This window comes from Phalaenopsis equestris, unplaced genomic scaffold (genome assembly GCF_001263595.1).
Source record: "Phalaenopsis equestris unplaced genomic scaffold, ASM126359v1 Scaffold000750, whole genome shotgun sequence".
In the NCBI taxonomy this organism is placed as follows: Eukaryota; Viridiplantae; Streptophyta; class Magnoliopsida; order Asparagales; family Orchidaceae; genus Phalaenopsis; species Phalaenopsis equestris.
This window is the reverse complement of record NW_018165190.1, coordinates 468188-490220: the sequence shown is the minus strand read 5'-3', so window position 1 is coordinate 490220 and position 22033 is coordinate 468188. Positions and strand designations below refer to the sequence as shown.

Below are 22033 nucleotides of genomic sequence, written 5' to 3'. Positions count from 1 at the left end.
TTCACGAGGGAAGGGAGAGCGGACTACATGTTATTACCAATCTGGTTTTGATATCATGAAAAAAAATCAAGCATACATATGTTGGGCGGACAGAAAGATGAAGGAAATGGATAGAAATAAATACAAAGTGAGCTGTAGGAAGTGTCTCATCTCATTTTTTTATCATCTCATTACATTGCAAGAATAATAGACATATACTTAGCAGTGTAGACCGACTATGTACATGTTTCAATACAATCTATTACAAGTATATGGCTAGCTGTTAGAGATGGAAGGTGAGGAGGTAATCATAGGGAGAGTTATATATAAATACCTTGTTTGTATTTGTCTTGTTAAATATATGAGCTAATAAAAACTAGTTGATCTTGTGCTAGTCATTAAGTAAGACATGATAAAAACCAACAAGCTGTTTTGGCAAACCTAGATTTGATTTCACAATGATAATATTTTTTTAAAATTTCTGCAAATTAAACTCGGTTGGCACCTAATATTTTGTTCATCATGTTTATGTTTCAAAGATCAGAAGGAATACAAATGAAACTTTTCAAATATCACAATGCAAAATGAAAATTGTTCGTATCTGGAGGCGCAGCAGTCGCTACGCTAATGGAGTCACCGTATTAGTGGACATTATGTCATGATTATAAAAGAAGAAAGATTATAGCTTCTCTTTAATTCAACATAGTTTTTTATCAAGGCATGTTGTGCGAATTATGTTCAAAAATATAAATATAAATAAAATATGAGTTTCATCATGTTATGATATACATGGAATTTGTCCGCCCCCAATGCCAACCCTTTCATTTTTCTCTAATCAGAATAAGAATGGCGAATCTCGCAGATTTTCAAATGATCAGACAGCAAATTTCCAAACAAGCTATTAAAAAGCAATTTCTTTCATGTTTTGTTTTCCACCAAAATAGAGGAGAGGCCGCTTATGAATTTGGTAAAATAGACAACCTTAAGCACAATCACTTCCAGCTTTTAACACATAATACATTTAACTTAGTACCTGAGATCCAATAAGAGACCGGCTGACAATCAATTTAGCTAACCCATGGCATACTTCTGTGTCCAGCTCCTTGCGGTAGTCTCATACTTGTTCTTATCCGTCTTATACATATGTGCGATCTCTGGAACCAATGGATCATCTGGGTTTGGATCTGTCAATAATGAACATATTGAAAGCAGGACCTGGCAATATTCAAGTTCAAATCAGTTAGACACGCAAACAAGAAGTAACAGAGAGTATATTAATAAGTTAGTCTGTCTTTATACATATTTCTGAATTCAATCTTAATTGAACCGGTACACTGATTCCAACACTGCTTTTCTGATAGAGATTTAAATGAACATGTTGGTAGATTAGTAGAAGATTTTAGAAATTTTCATGGCGGTTATAATTTTGGAATGATTAATGAAGAAGGTAGAAACATATTAGAATTTGAATTAGCTTATAATTTCGTTATTGTTAATACTTTATCAAAAAAAAAATGAGCATACTATATTACCTGTAATAATGGATCTAATAAAACACAAATTGATTATTTTCTTATGAAAAAAAGGGGTCGTAGAGAATGTAAAAGTGTAAGGTCATTTCAAATGAATGCTTAAGCACTCAACATCGATTATTAGTTAACATTTTAAGATGAGTTATAAAATAAAGAATACATTACAACCTTGACATAGAATTAGATAGGGTACCTAAAAAATAAATAAAATTATTTTTAAAAGTAAATTTCAAGATTTCAAGATTTGAAATGTTCACGAAGAAGCTGATTTCTATGTGAGATAAAGTAACAAACACTAGTAAACAAATGCCAAAAAATAAAACTGGAGAATAAAAAGGAAAATTTTATAAATAAAAATATTCTCGAGTGAAATAATAAAGTGCAAGCAAGGAAAAAATATAAGAAATTGTGCTATAAAAATTTGTTTAAATGTAAATGCTTAGAGAATCAAGAAAAATATAAGGTGACCTCTAGGGAGTTTAAAAGAACAACTTGTGATGCTAAGAATTTTGTTTTCAGTGATCTTTATAATAAATTAGATACTAAAAAGTAGGGTTTTCAAAATGACTCGTTCACGAACAGCTCGAGTTCGGCGCGTTATATATATATATATATATATATATATAACTTTTTTCTATAAAGATTGGCCAGAGGCTATGATATGAGCCTCAAACTAACCTCATGTGTCTAACTACTCCACTTTTCTGCACACAAGAGGGTTCAAATCCCCGACCACAGAGGACTTAGAACTAACTTCGCAGATGTCAACTAAAGAGTCGGGAATGTGACACATGTATACATAGATATACGTGTATGTATGTATATATATATATAACGAATAATTTTTGTGTTGATGTATAGAAAGCCTAACACGAACAGAGATTTGTTCGTTTGTGTCAACCTGGTTAACAAGTTCAAATTCACCCTCATTGGGAAATTTCAATCGGGACATCTCAAAATGGAAATCGTTTGAAAGGCTTTTGAAGATTTCAAACTATTGGAACTTTAGAAGGTTGGCTTCTTTGATGGGAGACATGTAGTGATACAATTATCTAAATTGGAAGATTACGCCAAAATATTTTCCAAAAAATTTATGACAATAAAGAGAAAATGTATGAAACTGCTTAAATGGTCTCCCGAATTTGACTCTAGTCAAGAACCACCTATAGTTCCAATCTGATTTAAACTACCAGGCCTAAAGTTGCACTACTTCAACCACCAAGTCCTTTACTCTATTCAAGCTGCACTAGGGAGACCTATGAAATTGGATGCACCCATCTTCAATCTAACCTGACCTTCAGTTGCAAGAATTCTTGTTGAAATTTGTTGAAAGGGATATCACCCTCCTTGATGTGGACGAAATATGGTTTGGTACTACCCACAATGGGTATTGGCAGTCAATTATAGCAGAACAAAGACACTACTACTGCAATCACTGTAAACTGTTTGGGCACACCTCTGTCAAATGTTTCAGGCTTCACCCACATTTGAGATCGGCAAATCCTAACAATATCATCTATGTAGAGGAAAATATGTCAAACACTGTGAACCTTCCAGAAATGTTGAATGAGAATTTGACTCATAAGGCTACTACTCACCAACCAGACCAGCAGCTTATGCCTACTGTTATTGAGGCAGTTTTTCCTCAGATTGCAAATTCTACAAATTTTGTTGTAGCAAATGTTAGCCGAAGTGTCTTGAAACCACCTATTGAGAGAGAAGAGGGTACTCAAGTTATGGAGGAGTGTCAGGATCAAGGTGTGTTGCAGGCTGAGTCAGATCAGCAGTTTACCTCCATCGAAGATCCACCTATTGCTCGCACGAGACTACCTTTGGCAGATGATTGGCTGGTTTACAAATCTAGGAAAAAGAAGGAAGGAATGACAGATCTCAGTAACTATCAGGATGACTGTATCATTGTTTCGGGTGGAAGCTCACATCTCAGTATGTTACTGGAATCCCTTCCTACATCCAGGGGAAAGGGAAGCGGTATACCCACCGACTACACCCACCATGATTAGGTGTTGTTTCTTTTTTTTTATTTTTTTGGGGAATACGTTTGTAATTCCTGTGAGTGAGCTCTTTGTACTCATTCACTAAAAATCTTTGTATCCTCTCTTTTTCTATAAAAAAAAAGACATATATGTATATAGATATATATATATATATATACATATATGTATATAGATATCTATATACATTTTTTTTAAGAATGGGCTGGGGCGTGAGGTCCCCAACCCACTCTATGGACTCAACCCCCGCTAGGTCTGGAGGCGACCCAGTGTGCAAATAATCCGAGTACCACCTGGCTTAAGGCAACACTGTGTCACCGGGGAATTCAAACTAGTGACCTAAGGGGACTTACGACCTTCAAAGAGGCTACTCTACCAATAGGCCATGGAACGTGCCTAAATAGATATACGTATGTGTGTGTGTGTGTGTGTGTGTACATACATGTATAGATAGAAATGTATGTATGTTGACTAAATTGCTACAAAGATTTATAAATTAAAATTATTAATTAAAAGAATAGAATAAAAATAAATTAAATTCTATTTAATTAAATATTTTAATATAAATAATAAGATTTAAATCTCAATCCTACCTTAACGTCATATAGTTACATGATCAGGGATGTCAAAATGGCTCGTTATTCGCGAACAACTCGTGTTCGGCTCACTAAGCAAACAAGTCGAACATCAACAAATTTTTTGAGCTGGATATATTAATGAATTGAACACGAATAACAACATTTTTTTAATGAGCCGAACAAGAGCCAAGTTTGAGCGCACTCAAGCTCAACTAGTTTACACCTCTACTAAACAGAGTGAAAAATATATGTACAAACTAGTCAAACAAAAAGAAAAGAAAATGAAAGATTTAATTCAAGTGTATTAAAAATTAAAATCAAAAAGTATTTTTCTTAAGAGGAAAACATTCAACATAAATGGGTGAGCTATTTTGATAATTTTTTCAATAAAATTTATGAAAATACAATCAATCTTAGTGATCTTAATATCATTAATAATAATAATTTTTTTTCTATTTACCGTCGTATTAGTAAAAAGAAAGTTAATGAGGTATTAATGAAAAAACAAAGATGGAAAATCAGTAAGACCTAATGATATCCCAATTGAAGTGTAAAAATATTTAGGAGATTTTGAAACTTCTTGGGTTACTAAACTCTTTAATATTGTTTTAAGAAAACTAAAAAGATGCCCAAGAAGTAGAGAAAGAGTATTTTGGTTCCCATTTTTAAGATTAAAGGGGATGCACTAAAGTGTGTGAATTAAGAGCAATTAAGTTAATGTGCATACTTTAAAATTGTGGAAGAGAGTAATTAAACATAGATTAATATGTGATACAAAAATTTTTCATAATAAATTTTGATTTATGTCGGGCAAGTCTACTATAGAAGTTAAACAGTTATTGAGAGATTTGATTAAGAAGTGCAGAGAGAGTAAGGAAGATCTATGTATGATTTTTATTGATTTAGAAAAAGCTTATGACAAGGTTCCAAGAGAAGTTCTTTCAAGATTTTTAGAAAAGAAATATGTTGATATGACTTCTATTCAAGACTTTAAAGATACGTATACTAGAATTGTTACTTGTGTTCAAACTGAAAGTGGATTGACCAAACATTTTCTTATTTCAGTTGGATTACACCAGGGACCTGTTTTTAAGTTCATTTCTTTTCGCTTTAGTTATGGATCCTCTTACTGGACATTTACAAGAGGATGTGGTGATGATATCCTTCTTGGGGATAAGAGTAAAGAAAGAGTTCAAGAAAAACTTGAATTATGGAGGTCTACATTGGAGTCTAGATACTTTCATTTGAATAGATCTAAAATTGAATAATTGAATGCAATTTTAGTAGTAGTAGCTCTAGTGGCGGAGTTGTAACTATGGGTGATCAAATCGTTAAAACTTTTGAACGTTTTAGATATCTTGGGGCTATTGTTAAAAGTGATGGTGATATACATGGGAAGGTTACTAGTAGATATCAAGTTGCTTGGTTGAAGTGGAGGAAGGCAACAGGCCTATTATGTGGTAGAAAAGTACCGCTTAAACTTAAGAAAAAATTTTATAAGATGGTGGTGAGACCTGCAATATTTTATGGTAGAATGTTGGCCTGTAAAAGAGAAGCATAAAATAAAGTTAATAAAGTTAAGTATTGCTGAGATGAGAATGCTTAGATAGATGAGTGGCTTGACACATAGAGACAAAATGAAAAACGAATATAACTCCAGTGGAAGAAATATTAGAGAGGGTTATCTTAGATGGTTTGGTCATATCAAACGTCAACCAACTGATGATCTGTTTAGGAGAGTAGATGTTTTAGATTCGAGTTATGTTAAGAATGGCAGAGGTAAAACTAAAAAGATTTGTGCATATTGTAAAAAAAATGATCTTAATGTATTCTAATTAAATGAAAATAACACAAATAGGACACAATGGAAAAAAAAAGGTTTCATATAGCTGGCCCCACTTAGTGATACAAAGACTTGTGGTTGTTTGTATTGTTAGTATTCCCCGTCATTGAATTTGAGGTGAATTTTAAAAGGATTTATTATCCGGACACCTTGCTCATATAGATTGCTGACAAAAATCATTTTGGGTATAAAGTCCTTAATCAAGCAAGTCTTAGCATCTCTGGTGAAAGTCAAGTACTATCACCTTTACTATTTGCCCTTCAAGCAAGTTGATGGCAAAGGTATGTCAAGCATACTTAGTTCCTGTTGACAATAGAGGGAACAAGATAGTCCAATAAGATGATGTGCCACATTTTTAAGGAGTTAGATGAATTCTCGACTGAAATGACTAGTCTTCCTTATAAACAAGGAGTGCAGTTCACAATAGAAATGATAGCAAAAATGAATTAATTTCATGATGCCTTATTAAAATGTGGCAATTGAGCAACAAAACGAATTAAGGAAATGACCCTTATTTTTTTCCCAAGGACAAAAATAGCCTTTGCATCAATTGCTGTGAGAGAAATCAGATGACTGTCAAGCACAAATAGCCTTTTTCATGAATTGACAATCCATTTGATCAACGAGCAGGATCAACACTGTTTTACAAGATGGACATTATAGATTATCATAAACTCAAGATAAAGGAGCAAGTTATGCTGAAAAGGGTCTTTCATACTTGTTACAGTCATTACATGTTCAACATAATAACACTGAATATCTTTATTGCCCTTACGGACCTAATGAATACCTACTTAATAGAGTACCCAAGTTATATCATTGATGATATTCTAGGGTACATGAAGGTTTGAATTGAGCATGAATGACATTTAAGCTTCGGTCTGAATACAGTGCAAAGACAACAATTATTCTCCAAGTTCTGTTAGTGCAATTTCTATATTGAAAGCATTTTTTTCATAGGCCACATGGCTAGCATGACAAGTATCACTGAATATCAACAAAAAGTCCCTGCTATCACTGAGATCAACCAGCATGATAAAAGTAAGACACTTCCATGAATTTCTAGATTACAATATGAGATTTTTCACAAATACGTTAAGAGGAACATTTAAGTTTGACTGGACTAACACTAGCCAGAAGAGTTCTCAGTAACTAAAGAGGCGTCTCATTTCAATGCCTATTATTTTATCAAATGGAATAGACGGTTCTAAGTATAAAATAATGTCTTTCTACAAGGACTTCGGTGTATGCTGTTACAACATGGACTAGTTATATTTTACAGTACAAAACAACTGAAATCACATGAGAAGAATTATTCTACTTGCAACATGGAGTTAGCAGTCGTAATATTTGCTCCCAAGATTTAGAAGCGCTTCTTAAATGTATTTTATGTCGAGAACTTTACCAACCACCAAATTTTAAAACTTCATATGTGACATAAAAGATGGATTCAGTAATGTAAGGACTACAATATATGCTAACTCAGAAGAATCCTACGAAGACAAATGTAGTTGCTTAAGTGCTAAGTTGGAAGGTTACTCTCCACACAATCGAAGGAAAGCTAAGCAAAGTAATGTCAAGGTCAATTGGATTGATAGACTAATTGAAGCTTGAAGAGAAGCTGGTATAATTGTCGGGAAGATGCAGAGTGCAAGAGAAGTAGTCAAGCAAATTTCCATATTGATAGTTGAATAATATTCTCTCTGAAGGTCAGTTATGTATGTCAAATAGAATATACATCAAGGAATTGCTGGAGTTCACTACACCCTACATCCTAGGATTCACAAAATGTAGTGAGGTTTGAAGAAATTTTTGGTGGCAAGGCTTATTAAACAGATTGGCGAAGTCTGTTGATAAGTACATGGTGTGTCAAATTGTCAAAGCGGAGCACTTGAAACCAACTGAATCATTCCAACTTGGAAGTAGGAGATTTCGTCACCAGATTGCCTAGGTAATAAAATCTATTTAGTCGAAAATTGACAGATTGGGAAAGTTTGGGTATCTTTTTTCCATCCAGTAGCCTTGTTTATTGATCAACTAACACATTTATAAATTGATAAAATTGTCTAACTTCATGGTAAGTACGTCGAAAAGCCTAAGACTATAATTGTTGAAAAACAAACCTTGGGAGAATAATACTTTCTTTCATCATTCACACATAAGGTGCATATATAGGGCAATGTTATCTCCTAATTACAAACTTACCTAATATATCTAATCTAAATACAGAAAGGAGATAATCTTGAAATATAAAAAATATATATAAATGGAAAGAGAATAAAAAACAAATCAAAGAGTTTTTAAGTTGTCTTCCAATTCAATCCTCTAGAATTCTTGTAGGTTGTCGCGGGTCCCAACTTCCTAAAATTCCATACTCCCCTAATGATGTTGTAGAGACCAAGCTAGTTAATGAACTCTGAGAAGATGCTTCAAAGGAAGAGCTTTAGTGAAGAAATCAACAACTTATTTGTGTGTCGGGATGTAGCTTAGCTGTATAATTCTCTCGTTAATCTTTTCAGAGATAAAGTGTCTATCAACTTCAATATACTTGGTTATATCATGATGCACATGATGATTGGAAATCTTGATAATTGTTTGATTGTCACAAAACATATGTATAGGTTTATTGGAAGTAAACCCCAATTTCTTTAATAATTTTTGAATCCAGATCCCTTCACAAATTCCCAAAGCGAGTGTCCTATACTCGAATTCTGCACAACTTCTAGAAACAACAATTTGCTTCTTATTCTCTATGTAACCAAATTTTCCCAAACATAGTAGCAGTAACCTGTGGTGAATCTTTTATCAGTGAGTTCCCCAGCCCAACTTGCATTATTGTAGACTTTTACCTCTCTGTTTCTAATTTTCAAACCAGGAATCGCCTTGACAAACCTCATAATCCTATACACCATCTTCAAATGCTCTTTATTTGGGATATTCAAATATTTGCTTAGAATACTGAAAAAGTATATAATATCTGGCTGGCCTAGTATGTAACATATAGCAGAGTTATCCTACCAATCATTGGTATCTTCCCTTGTTCACATATATACTTTCTTCTTCTCTGTTAGACTTTTTGTTGGTTTCCACTGAAGTATCAGCAGGTTTGCACTCAATCATCGCTATCCTTTAGTAGATCTATGATATATTTCCTTCGGGATCGAATAATGCATGAATTTCTTGGACCTTGCTACCTCCATTCCTAGAAAATATCTTATGGTTCCTCGGTCCCTGATTTCAAACTCAGAGATAAGCACTTATTTAAGTTTAAGAATATTTATTTTATCCTCAGCAGTAAGAATCATATCATTTACATTACATCTCTGAGTGTGTTTTATGAACAGTGTGCGATCAGCCTAACTTTGAGAATATCAATTAGGTCTCATGGTTTTTAGCAAACCTTTCAGGCCACGTTGTTGATGATTGCTTAAACCCATAGAAAAACTGTCTGAGTTTGCATATTAGGCGGTTGTTAAGATCATGATCAAGTCATTGTAATATATGCATGTACACTTCTTCAAAATCCCATTCAAGAAGACATTTTTTATGCTAAATTGATGCAGTCTTCATTTCTTGTTAATCGCGTGCCACTGAAAGAACTTTGATAGTGTTCAATTTGATAACTAGTACGAAGTTTTCCTGATAGTCAATCTTATAGGCTTGAGTGAAACCCTTTGCAAACAAGTCTGGGTTTAAATCTCTCAATACCCCCATTAACTTAGTATTTGATGTTGAACACCTATTTACATCTAACTGGTCTTTTATCCTGAGGGAATTTAGTAAGAATCCATGTGTTATTATGTTTTAGTGCTTGAATCTCTTCTTCAAGTAATTTACTCCATTCTCGATTTTCAAAAGCTCGTGAATGGATTTAAGAATTTGCGCACTATCAAGTTATTAAAAATATTAAAGATAATAAATTAATAACTTAATTTTTTTTAAATTGTTTTATAAAAATAATAACATAGATGTCTAAAAAAATTAAGTTATTAACTTATTAATTTAAGACAAGCGTGTCATTTTTTATTTTAATAATATTTAAATTGGACACATCAAGGACATGTTTGAAATATGTCCGGCGCGTGTTGGGAGAGATTAGGTATCCGAGAAGTGTCTAACACTGCACAACTCTTTAGTTAGAAGTGCATGTGCATCATAGACATCAAAACAAATCAAATAACAAATTAATTGTTATCGATGTAAGTACTCATACTTTTAATCTGTGGTAATGTCTTGGTTCATCTCAATTATTTTGCATTAATAGTTAATAATACTTTTACAAGTTTTATTTTGATTGATATATTCTTTTCTTTTTGGTCACATTGTTAGTAATGTTGTAAGTTTATAGTTTTGGGAATTGTTATATATATAACATATTGAATTGAATGTGATGAGCATATAAATGATATTTTATATTGATTGTTTGTGTGTACATGACTGATTATGATAGAGTTACCCATTTATGTTACTAGCAGGAAAACAATAAGGTAGTGCATGTAAATGAAAAAACATATTGATTTTGAAGTATCTTAATTGACATAATTTTTAGACAGTAGTCTTATGACAGAAATAGAATAATATATATAATATAGTTAATTTTATTGAGTAACATCATATTCTTAAAATAGCAAATGTTATTTTAAGAATATGATCCTTAGTATGAGAATGATAAGATACTAACTTTGATTAGCTCATAGTTGTTTTAAACTAATTTTTCAGGTGTGATTAATTTATTAAAAGATAAGCAATAGAAGAGACAATGTTGATAGAAGACGTGGATAACCTGCAATGAAGTAACTTTAATTATAATGTTTTAATTTAATTTAATTAGTGGCTCTATCATTTGTTAATAGTTAGTTATAGAAAATAAATAAGAAAAAAATTATTGCTCACTACTGTTTGCACTCGTCTTGGTAAATTTCAAGCCCCGGGTTGGGTCGTGAGAGTGTACATACGAAGCTCTTTGTTATGGACTTCAAGCTGGGTTAGTTAAACATCCTTGACAAGGATAGAAGGGGTAGGCAGAAAATAAGTGGGTTTGTTGCGAGGTCGTGTAAGTGTCATCAAGTACATCCTAATTTCCTTGAACATCAGATTTGGATTGATTTTCAAAAAAAATGTGATAGTCATGGAGTTGTAGTATTTCCTAGTAATATGATAGCAACACTTACATCTCTTGTTGATGGAGGCATACCCAAAAAAAAAATTGATAGATTTAGGGTCAAGTTATGCGATTTGAGAATGGATGTGAATAAATGATATACACCCAAAATTTTTAAGTGGTATAGTAGAAGAGGAAGTTTTGACATGAAAATAGAAAACTATCAAAATATTAAGTATTTTGAAGTTAAGTACCAGGCTAGCCATTCAGTTGATAAGATACGTTGCAGTAAGAACTATTTCCCAACAAAAATATTTTTGAATTTAACAGAAAATCATGATTAACGGGCTGCCTCAAGGAAATATTTGTTCTTTCTCTCAACTGTCTCATTTTGTTGTGGGATATCAATACATAAACCTTATGTATGATTTCATTTTTTGAAAGATGGACCTGGGGATAGATTTGAGATATTCTTTTGCATTATTAGTTTTGTAGATCTGAATTTTGCATTGGAATTGTGTTTGAATCATGTCCTTGAACGTTTAAAATATTTTGGTTGTTTTAGATTTCTCCTTCATCAGGAATATCCAAATATTTTTATTGTGATCGTCAATACATAAAACAAACCATCTAGCCCCACTTGTGGTTTTCACTTTTGAATGCCCTCAAATATCACTGTGGTAATGGAAAAAAAGTGAGAGTTTGTACTGGCTCATAGGATATATATTTCTAGTGTGTTTAGCAAGTTGAAAATTTTCAAATTGATAAGAATTAGGTTTATTATTAAGAAACAAATGGGGATACAACGTGACAACATAATTGAAATTAGGATAGCCCGGGAGACATTGTCATAGCATGGTCTATTTTTTGACATACATAGACTCAACACACTCAGAAATTTGAGAAAAAATGAAAGCATGACTAGTGTTTAGAGAGAGACTTTCCTCGAGCAGGTATAAACATTGATGTATTTCAGCACTGTCAATCACCTTCCCCAAATCTACAATCTGAAGTTCATAAGAATTTGCAAGAAATTTAATTATATATTCCAAATCATTGAGTAAGCTTATTAATGGAAATTAAACTGCAGTCTAACTTTGAAACAAATAAAATAGAGGAAAAAGTGATTAATTGAACGAGAGACTGCATTGAAGATATAAGTGAAGATAAAAGACAATTATCGTTACCACTTTGATCACTCAGAAAAAAAATTTGAGGACAACATTTCCTAAGTGGGGAAAGTATTTGAATAAGTGTGACGACTAAGAATTCTGTATGTATGTATGTATGTATGCATGCATGCATGCATCCATACATACATACATATATATAATTTATCATATATATATATATTTAGAAAAAAAAGAAAAATACATTAGTTACTTAAATAAAAAGTCTAACAGTGTCGAAATACATTATCAGGTGGCTAGAGAGCGACCCAATTTGGTCTTGTCACTGCCTCTAGTTTTAGGGAAGGAGCAAGTTAATAAGCTGGTAAGATGATCGTCATTGCCAGTAGTAACCAATGTATCATCCAATATGTGCCCGAGCTGGAGTCGGTCTCAATTCTTCTTCTTCCTCCTGGAATAGACCTGTCATTCATTATCCGAAGAATCAATCTGATAGGGTGGTAGAGATATAGCAGTAGTACCAACAATAGGTTATACTATATGTGAAGTATGAGTTGCCTCTACACCGGATACTTCCTGAAGAAGTGGAACTACGAGGTTCTCCTAATTATCAGTCTGAACGCTATCATTTGTAGGTAATAGTCCATCAGTATTATTTTTATGGGGTTTGAAGGTGTCAGCATCACATCACTCGCAGTAACAGTAACAGCAGTGTCATGGGGGGTCCTCAAGGTCAACAGACACCTTCTGTCTAGTAGTATCCTCTCCAGGAGGAACTAAAATGTCCAGAGCAGTGAGATTAGACCCATCCTCATTCACTTGAACATTAGATTTCAAATTTGGATGAAACTTGTAGCATTTATCAAGGACATGACCAAACATCTTACAGTGCGTACAATATGGGGGTCTGTGCTCCATGACGATTTGTTGCCAATAACCATTATGGGTTGTGCCCAGTCAGACTTCAGTAACATCAGGTAAAGTAATATCCATTTCCACAAGTATTTTGGTCACTGAGGGTCTGGTTAGATTGAAAGTAGGTAGATCTAGCTTCAAAGAATCCCCAAGGATGGTTCCAATAGAATAAAGAACCTGATAGTTAAAAAAATGCAGCTTGAGATCATGTAAACTAAACCATACCGGTACAGTGGGAGTCTCATGATTTGAGTCGAAATCAGGAGACCACTTGAGTAGTATCATAGGTTTACCAGCGATGTTAAGATATTTTCTGGAAAAAATCTGAGTGTAGTCCTCAGGCACGGTTAACTGAAACAATACATGTCTCTCATCAATGAGCCCAACTTTTCACTTTCCTGTTAATTTGAGGGTATCAAAACTTTTCCTGATAATTTTCATAGATGGTGTTCCCACTGAAATTTCCCAATAAGAGCAATTTTGAATTTGTCAATCAATGATGAAATTTCTGACACGGAGAAAAAAAATGTTGCATTCCCACTTTTTCTGTTTGCATTGTTAATAAAAGAACAGTCACATGTACCATCACGATGCTCCTTATAACTTAAAAGGAAGACAATCGCCATCTCCCCCTGAGAATTACCCACCACGTGGTCAAAGAAGGAGGTTTTGTCATGTTCAACTAAAGAAGAAGAAAGCTTCATCACAGAGAAGTAAAGCCCTGCAAGTCGAGCAAAGGCAAAAAAGACAAGCTGAAGAGCTACGCAGGAACCGTAGATGAAATACGCAGAAGATAGAAGACAGCACGAAGTCACAACTCGGCAGAAACCACAGCTCGATCCGAGCAAAAAAGAACCGCATAAGCTCGAAGGCTAGTTGGAAGGCGCGAAGGAGGAGACGATGAAACCGCAGAAGCAGACACCGAAGCCCTTCGTCGTTTGGCGCGAGAGAGGACGAAGATTCGTCGTCGTCGTCGAGTGCAGGAAACCTTGTCGTCGAGTCAGGAATCAAACCAGGGTTTCGTTGTCGGGCGAAACCCTAGCAGAGTGACTCATATTCATATATATATGTGTGTGTGTGTGTGTGTGTGTGTGTGTGTGTGTCGCAAGCTTTGGCCTTTTGGTGGCGGGGTGGCTTAAGTCCCCTCAGGTCAAGAGTGTGATCCCACCGTGGCGCAGGGACTCTAGAATTTTAGACACAAGTCGTGGGCTCTTATAATTGGGCTAAAAAATGCATGGGAAATCGATATTTAGGCCTTTGCCAAATATTGATTTCCTTTTAAAAAAATTTATATATATATATATATTGAAGAAAATGAAAATAGATTCAATGAAGGAAAGATTTTCTTTCATTTTTAACATGGTTTAGAAATTAAATAACAATAAAATTAGAACATAATTTGACATGTTAATAAAAAAATGAAAGATTAATTCTAGAGAAATAGTAGAATCTATTTAATTCTCCAACTAATTGCACAGTATTAGATTTAGATAATAGAAACCCAAATTTTGAGTAAATGCTTTTGAAAAAACTATAGAAACTAATGTCACCAAAGATTTTATTGGTGTAATTAAACAATTAAAATTTACAAATACTAATATATCTTTGATTTCAAATCACTAAATAAAATATTCTTGTAAAATGTTATAAAATATTAATGATTAATTTATGAATAACATCAGTGTTTTTTTTGTTAGGATTTTCTATTATTATAGAAGTTAAAAACTCATCTCTTTGTTCTTGAATTAAATAATTGTCTCACAAGCCTTTTACAAGCCCAGTAAAACCAAAAGTTAACTGGGTTATAGTTTGATGTGCTCGATTATTATGGTTCCGACCAGCAGAGGCATAAGTAAACCCACAAGTTAACTTGTTATAGTTTGATGTGCTCGATTCATATGACCCGAGCAGAGGCATGAATCATCATTCGCTGTAATACAATTTATATTTAACAATAGGTCATACCATCAACATCTCATTCATATATATTTCATGTAATATAATTATTCTGATATTTATTGTCATCTTCTTCATATAGAACATCTACAGGAGTAGATCGAGGATAGTAGTATCGACCCGTCTGCCAAATTTGATATGAAATTAAGACTTTATTGTCTTTTAAGTTATGTTGTTTAAATAATTCTAATTCTGAATTATTATCTTGAAATTGGCCTTCAATGTTTTCAATTGTAATTTGTTAAGGTTTATCATTATAAGAATTTTATGATTGACCAGTTAATTGATCGTCTATATTTAGGGTCGTAATTTTAGTATCATTTATTGTTTTAATTATTTTTTCAAAATCCTGAGCAGATGACCCTAAATGGAAGTTAGAATTGGGAGGTAGTTGTATAGCAGGAGTTGAAGAAATTATTGTCAAACTTATTTTCTGTTCGTTTTGAGTTTTTAAAGAGAAAATAGATTGATTTATGTTATTTTCTAGTTTTATTAAGTGATTTGAAATGAAAGATATATTAGTATTTATAAATTGTAATTGTTTAATTACACTAATAAAATCTTTGGTGGCATTAGTTTCCAAAGTTTTTTCAAAAGCATTTAACTCAAAAATTTATGTTTCTATTATCTAAATATAATATTGTGTGATTAGTTGGAGGATAAATAAATTCTATCATTTCTCCAGAATTAATCTTTCATTTTCTGGTTAACATGTCTAATTCATATTCTAATTTTATTGTTACTTCATTACTAAACCATGTTAAAAATGAAAGAAAATATTTTCCTTTATTGAATATACTTTTATTTTCTTTAAAATAAATATAAAAATTTCTTCGTTTATCATCTTCCGTAGTATAACTACGATACCAATTTCTAAACGATTCATATTTTAGTTGTAAATAATGATTGATTAAAGTTTGTAGTATTTATTTTTGAGCGAATTGTATTAAGTCAGCCATTATTAAAATTAAAACTAGCCTATGATTGCGGAGAATGATTTTCTACCTGATTTGGGTGTAATAAATTATTAGAAGATAGATTAACTCTATTTATTAATTGATTTAGTGATGAAAGTTTATCAGAATCATTGTGAGAAAGATTTGAAGAGGGATAAGATACCTGTGAAAGAGTAATGGATCTTCTTGGATTAAATCTTCTCAGAACATCATCGTTAGTATCTTGACTAACTTGTTATACATCATGATTTATTACAATGTGAGAAATAATAGCAGTTTGTAATTGTCATGACTCAGGAAAACTTACTTCATCTCATTTTATTGTCCTATTAGTTGATATATTTGAAGCTAGCAAATTTGTTTCTACAATAGTAGATCTATCCGTAGGTTTCATATTATTTTAATATTTGGACATAAAGTATTTATAACTTTAAAATGAAATCGATAGAATATTATGATTGTTTCAGATCCAGATAAAAACTCATACCTGAGTAATTTGATCTATATTTTAGCTACTTCGAAGAGATTTATGTCTGTAAGCGGCAGACTTAGATTTGGAAACAACAACAACAACAACAAAGCCTTAATCCCACTACGTGGGGTCGGCTACATGAATCCTTTTTCTCCATTGCGTCCTATTTAGTGTCATATTTTCATTTAGTGCTAATAAATTAAGATCATTTTTATGCAATGAGCCCAAGTCTTCCTATGTCTACTTCTGCCTTTCTTAACATAAGTCGAGCCGCCGGAGAAGCCAAAATTGAGGGCCACCCCCGTTTAAATTCACCCAATTAAAACCTAGAGGCCAGCTCACCCAATTTAAATTTTAGAGCCTCTTCGCCCTCCATCTAAGCATCACATTGCACCCAAACATTGACTCGGGCATCCAGCCTAAACTAATTTTTAAAAAAGCTCCCCTTCATGACCATGGAAGTGTGTTGAAATTTTCTCAGAGAGAGCCCTCCAAATTGCTCATAGAGACTCTTTGAGACCTCCTCAGCTCAAGCCAACCATTTCCCTTACTGATTCCCACTGTGGATGCCCATATTTAAGCTAAATCTTTTGCTAAAAAACATGGCAAAGCTCAATACACCTCCACAGTCCACCAAACTCAAATTAAACTCACCCACACCTTCACCACAGTGGAAGAATAATAAGCTCCATCAAATCCCCCTTCCGTAAGGACCCTAACATAGCTCTAGACCAACACCTGAAATCAAGCTTGATCAAATTCATACCTAGACCTTACACTAGAGCAAGAGGCTCAATCCCTAGCTTCCTTGGACCTCAATGAACATACTAAGCACCTCTGATTGAAGCTTCCCTTCTTAGAGCAAAGGTATTGAACTCCCTCTCTTCCCGAGCTTATTTTGATTCCCCATTTTCTTAGGCTTAATTTCATGGCATCTTAACCATATAGATATGTTCCTCTAGTCTAGAGAAGCATTTAAAAAAAAAATCATTCAATTTGGTTGAGAAATGAGCAAGATATCAAGCCTTGAAGATGGATAGTCCTCAGGCTAAGGCATTGGGGACGATGACGGAGAACCGTCCGATTGCGCGTTCATCTCATCAACTGACGAGATCAAGCCGGACAACTCTCCCTTACATGAACCACTGGCCTAGTCACTGCTGAGGTGGATGGCGGCATCAAATAAGAGTGCGCCATGTAGAGCTTCAGAGCCGTCGCAGGTTGACATGGCACCGCATGTTTAAGAAGATAAATAGGAAATTAAATAAATCGAAAGAAGCTCCCTATCTTCAAAAATCCATATCTTTATGTAGAAAAATCATAAAAATAAAATAAAAATACCCTCTTGCTTAATGAATAGAGGAAAACAATGTGAAACAATTTGAAGTCCATTTGATGTGTATTTCATTTTTAATAAATCAATTAGTGTTAGGAGTCTTTTAACTCTCCATGCATGTAATCATTTCACCATGGCTTGCAATTTTGACATGTGGTAGTCTCTAATAAAGGGAACATTTCTTGATTTTTCTAAAGTTAGGGGAGACCTCTAAATAGAGATCCATATTTTTTAAGCTTATGTCTATTATTTGCATAAATTAATCATAATAATTAGCATGTTACTTAGAAAAATCCAAGAAAATTTTGGTAGGTCTACTATGACTACAGAACTATTTGAAAAATCTTTCATGAGCCAAGTCATTCAAAATGCACATAATCTTCACAAATCCTAAAACACAAAGATATTTAATTTTGGAAAATACAATTTGATATTTTCTCCAGTTCTCTAAACTTTTACATTTAAACCATTTTTTTTAACATAACTTCTTATATTTTATCTTTTCTTGCACATTATTATTCCACCACCAACTATTTTTATTTGTAAATATTTTTCCCTTTGATTCTCCAAGAACATTTTTTGCTACATGTTTAATAGTGTTTGTTACTTTATCCCACATCACATTTGGTTCTTCATGAATATCCCAAATTTTGAAATCTTGAAGAAAATTGGTTCATGACATAGACTAGTTTCCATGACACCCATCAATGATTGTGTCCAATTAAGGCATCTTACTTCTCTTAAGCAGGCTAAAATTGAAATGTTTAATCCTCATAGTGTAAGAGGTTTAAATGTTACTTGAATTAAACCTATGTGAATATATTTATAATTTTCTAAGTAATTATTTAAATTTTCTTGACTTAGAAGTGAAATTGTTTTCTCATTTTCGTCTATTGTTAACAACTATTCAACAGTTTTAATTGATGATTTACCTTCGAAATCAAGGTTTCCAATTTTATAGATTAGAGCCTTTTCCACCTAAGGAATAGTTCATTGTCTTCATTGTTTGCAAGGTATTTCTGCAACTCTGCATTTTTAATATTATTATTTCTCGATTGAGATCTTAGTAGATTTCTAGATATTATGGTATTATTATACCATGAATAGGTGCTAATGAAAGGCAACCAGTAAAACATCTAGAACTCTTTTTCATAAAATAAATTTAATAGAATTATTAAACCACAACTAGATTAAAACATTATTGCCTCACTAAGGTTTTAATCCAAAAAAGTCGAGTCAACAAGAACCAGGGAACAAAGCATCCATTCCGGACATAAAAACGCCCACATGAGACGATGACTACTGGATTAAGGTTAGCTTAGAGCAATAATATGATCCGACAAAAAGGTCAAACTCAGTATAATTTTGCATGTCAGTGAAGGATATTAAGTTGCAGAGCAACACCAGACTTTCTGATGCAAGATATACCTATCCTGACAACGTTAGATTACCATATTAAATTTACTTACAAAAAAAAAAGCTCCAGAAAAGTTTTATCCACTCATGGCTCTGATACCAATTTTATCATCATTAAAGTGGTAGATTTACTTAAATTCAAGTTAGTCAATTTGATTTTGATGTAGACTGAATAGATCCGATTAGATTTAGTATTGGCAAGATAGTTGGCTTGGAGTACCTAAGCCGTTAAGAAGTTGATACGCGGTACTCAATCGCACTGTCTAGCAATTCTCCATAGTAGCAATAACACAAGTAACAAGACCCATGTTCAAGTAGAATAGGATATAGCATATTAGATGGAGAACAACGTACAATAGTCGGGTAGTTAACTCATGAAACACCGTTCAAACTTTTAGCAAGAGTGAATTGATTAAAAGTTAGCTTTCCCAATGATTTAACAATATCTTATGTTCAGAAAGGCCCACTCTAATATGACATGATGGTGGGATAAAGTTGGACAATTTTTATTGGATATAACAGCCCTAATGTGCCTAGATGAGCACCACATGTTAATTGCTTGTTAGTTAGATGAACTTTCTAACCATTATCTAAGAAACAATTCACTGTATGAGAGGACTAATAAATCAATGCCTTAGCAAGGAGCCTGAGGTTGGTGTAGACATGGGAGAAACCTAAGGTAATTTTTTCCTCCCAAATCACTTATAGAGAAGTTCTACCATCTATTGCTTGTATAAATCAAAATTGTTACATTTTAAATTTTAGAAAGCAAAAAAGATGAAAATCATTACCAGGAAGGCCTCGACTATCATGTTTTTTATTTCTTCAGAAATGAATGGTGTCAGGGCACTTATACCAACCATGCCAGCAGACCTCAAAACATGTATTATATTTATTTGAAGTAGCTAGGGCTGTATTATATGATCATATGGCTTAAAGTGTTAGTATTTTATGCAGAAAAATAGTAAAGAGCTAAAAGGAGCTAGTATTTGTTAAATGCTGCTAAATCATTAATTCAGCTTCATTAGAAGAAAATGAGCACATGAGCAACATCAAAATTCATACGAAAGTTCATGAACTCCAAACAAGCACATCAGCAGTAATAGAAGAAACCTTGGAAATGGTTAATGCAGGACTCCACTGCTCCTTCAGAATGTCAAGGCAAATGCTTCCATTGCTATTGATATTTGGATGAAATACTTTTGTCCTGAAGGCTACCTGCAAAATACACACATCTTACATAGGGAACATAAGCCCCTAGCTACAATCTCATTGCATAACGAAATGGAGTAATTTGATGGTTGATGTACAATTTTATTTAGCAAAAAAATTTACATCAGATTCAAGTTATCCGTTAGTTAACAACATGGATAGCACTCCACTTACATGAATTAGTATAATCTTAATTTTGATGTAATCCATGTTAACAAAATTGACAACATCAGAATCAAACTTTTTGTCAAAATTTGCTAAAACAAGGTGATTGAGGTGTAAAATTTTAGTTGCTGCCAAATTTTCATTTGTCAATTTTCTCATTACTTTCTTCATATTAATCAATCATTGCATTATCATTTGGTTTAAACTTTCACATTTTTAAAATTTACACTTAAAGAAGGGCATTTTTTGGTAATTTATAATTTTCTATAAGCAATTTTCAATTTCTTTTGTGAAATCAACATCCATTATATCATCAGAGTTTACATTAGGAATTCTTAATCCCTAAGGGTTTTACATCAAAGAGTTCTGACAAAGCAGAAAATTAATACTTCAGAGGAGACAAAACAATGAAGATTTATAAATCACTGAGGTGCAAATCCCGCACAAGGGATCCACTTGGCTTATGCTGCTTCTATAATGTTGGATACAGTGGCATGCAGTTAATAAGAATACCAGTTCGACAATAAGGAGAAGCGATTAAACAGATGAAAAAATAAAAACTCAGAATCATAATGTGTGTTTGGATCAGGAATCTCCATACAACCCAAGGATTCCTATTTTCTCAGAGAGGGTAGATTAAATAAAGATAGAGTATAGGAATTCAGTAGGTGGACATGGTATGATGCATGGGCTAGCCTAATGAGGTGTAAACCATTGGAGGATGAGGCTCATTACCTATGAACTTGCTGAGTTGTAGCATATTGTATCGGTCAGTCATTGGGCAAGCTCATTCGAGCTCATCCCTCAAAGGATAGACTTACCCAACATATGGGTAAAAGATCATTACTTTGATAACATTATGTCCGTATTTTATTTTAAAAATCTAGAAAGCAATAAATGGGCTAATGGTCAATGATAAGAGGGTAGGAGTTGGCACTATGATCCATCTAACAGCTATGATGCACAAACACAAATATACGAACACGGACATTAAATGAATATATACATATGAACTTTTAAATCATAATTTTTGCAATGTCAATGAACTTCCTAATTTTGATATGATATATGATAATTCTCATAATTATAGTAATCTAAGAATTGTCCTGAAGGACTTCGTGAAGTGTTCATAAAGTATCTGAATGTGATGTTTTTATAAAAGTCGAAGAAATATATATAGACTATTGGCATGTCCGATATATTGTCTTCGTCTCTAACAATCTATGGCGATTAGCATCAAATGTCATTTGAAGCATAGGCATGATCGACTCTAGTTGCTTCTTATGTTAGATTGAGCCGGTCATGCCCAATATAAATTATTTATACTTTGAATAAATACCCCTTGTTTGATGATCTAGCTAATTCAAGATATGATACAAACCATCTTTTTCCTCATTGAATTCGATAATAGTCCTTAACTCAATCTTAAA

The 22033-nt window shown here is 33.1% G+C and overlaps 1 protein-coding gene across 2 annotated transcripts in view; it reads right to left on the bottom strand.

Moving 5' to 3' along the window:
* Positions 1-706: 706 nt before the first annotated feature.
* Positions 707-22033, bottom strand: part of LOC110030675 (ubiquitin-conjugating enzyme E2 10) — a 44485-nt gene continuing 23158 nt past the window's right edge. The window contains exons 4-5 of one of the 2 annotated variants that reach the window (XM_020733514.1): positions 20340-20444; positions 707-1194 (exon numbers count right to left, since the gene is read on the bottom strand). In XM_020733514.1, coding sequence (XP_020589173.1) covers positions 1051-1194; positions 20340-20444 — 249 coding nt within the window. In that variant the 3' untranslated portion in view covers positions 707-1050. The remainder of the gene's footprint in view (positions 1195-20339; positions 20445-22033) is intronic. The other variant, XM_020733513.1, reaches the window with a different exon arrangement.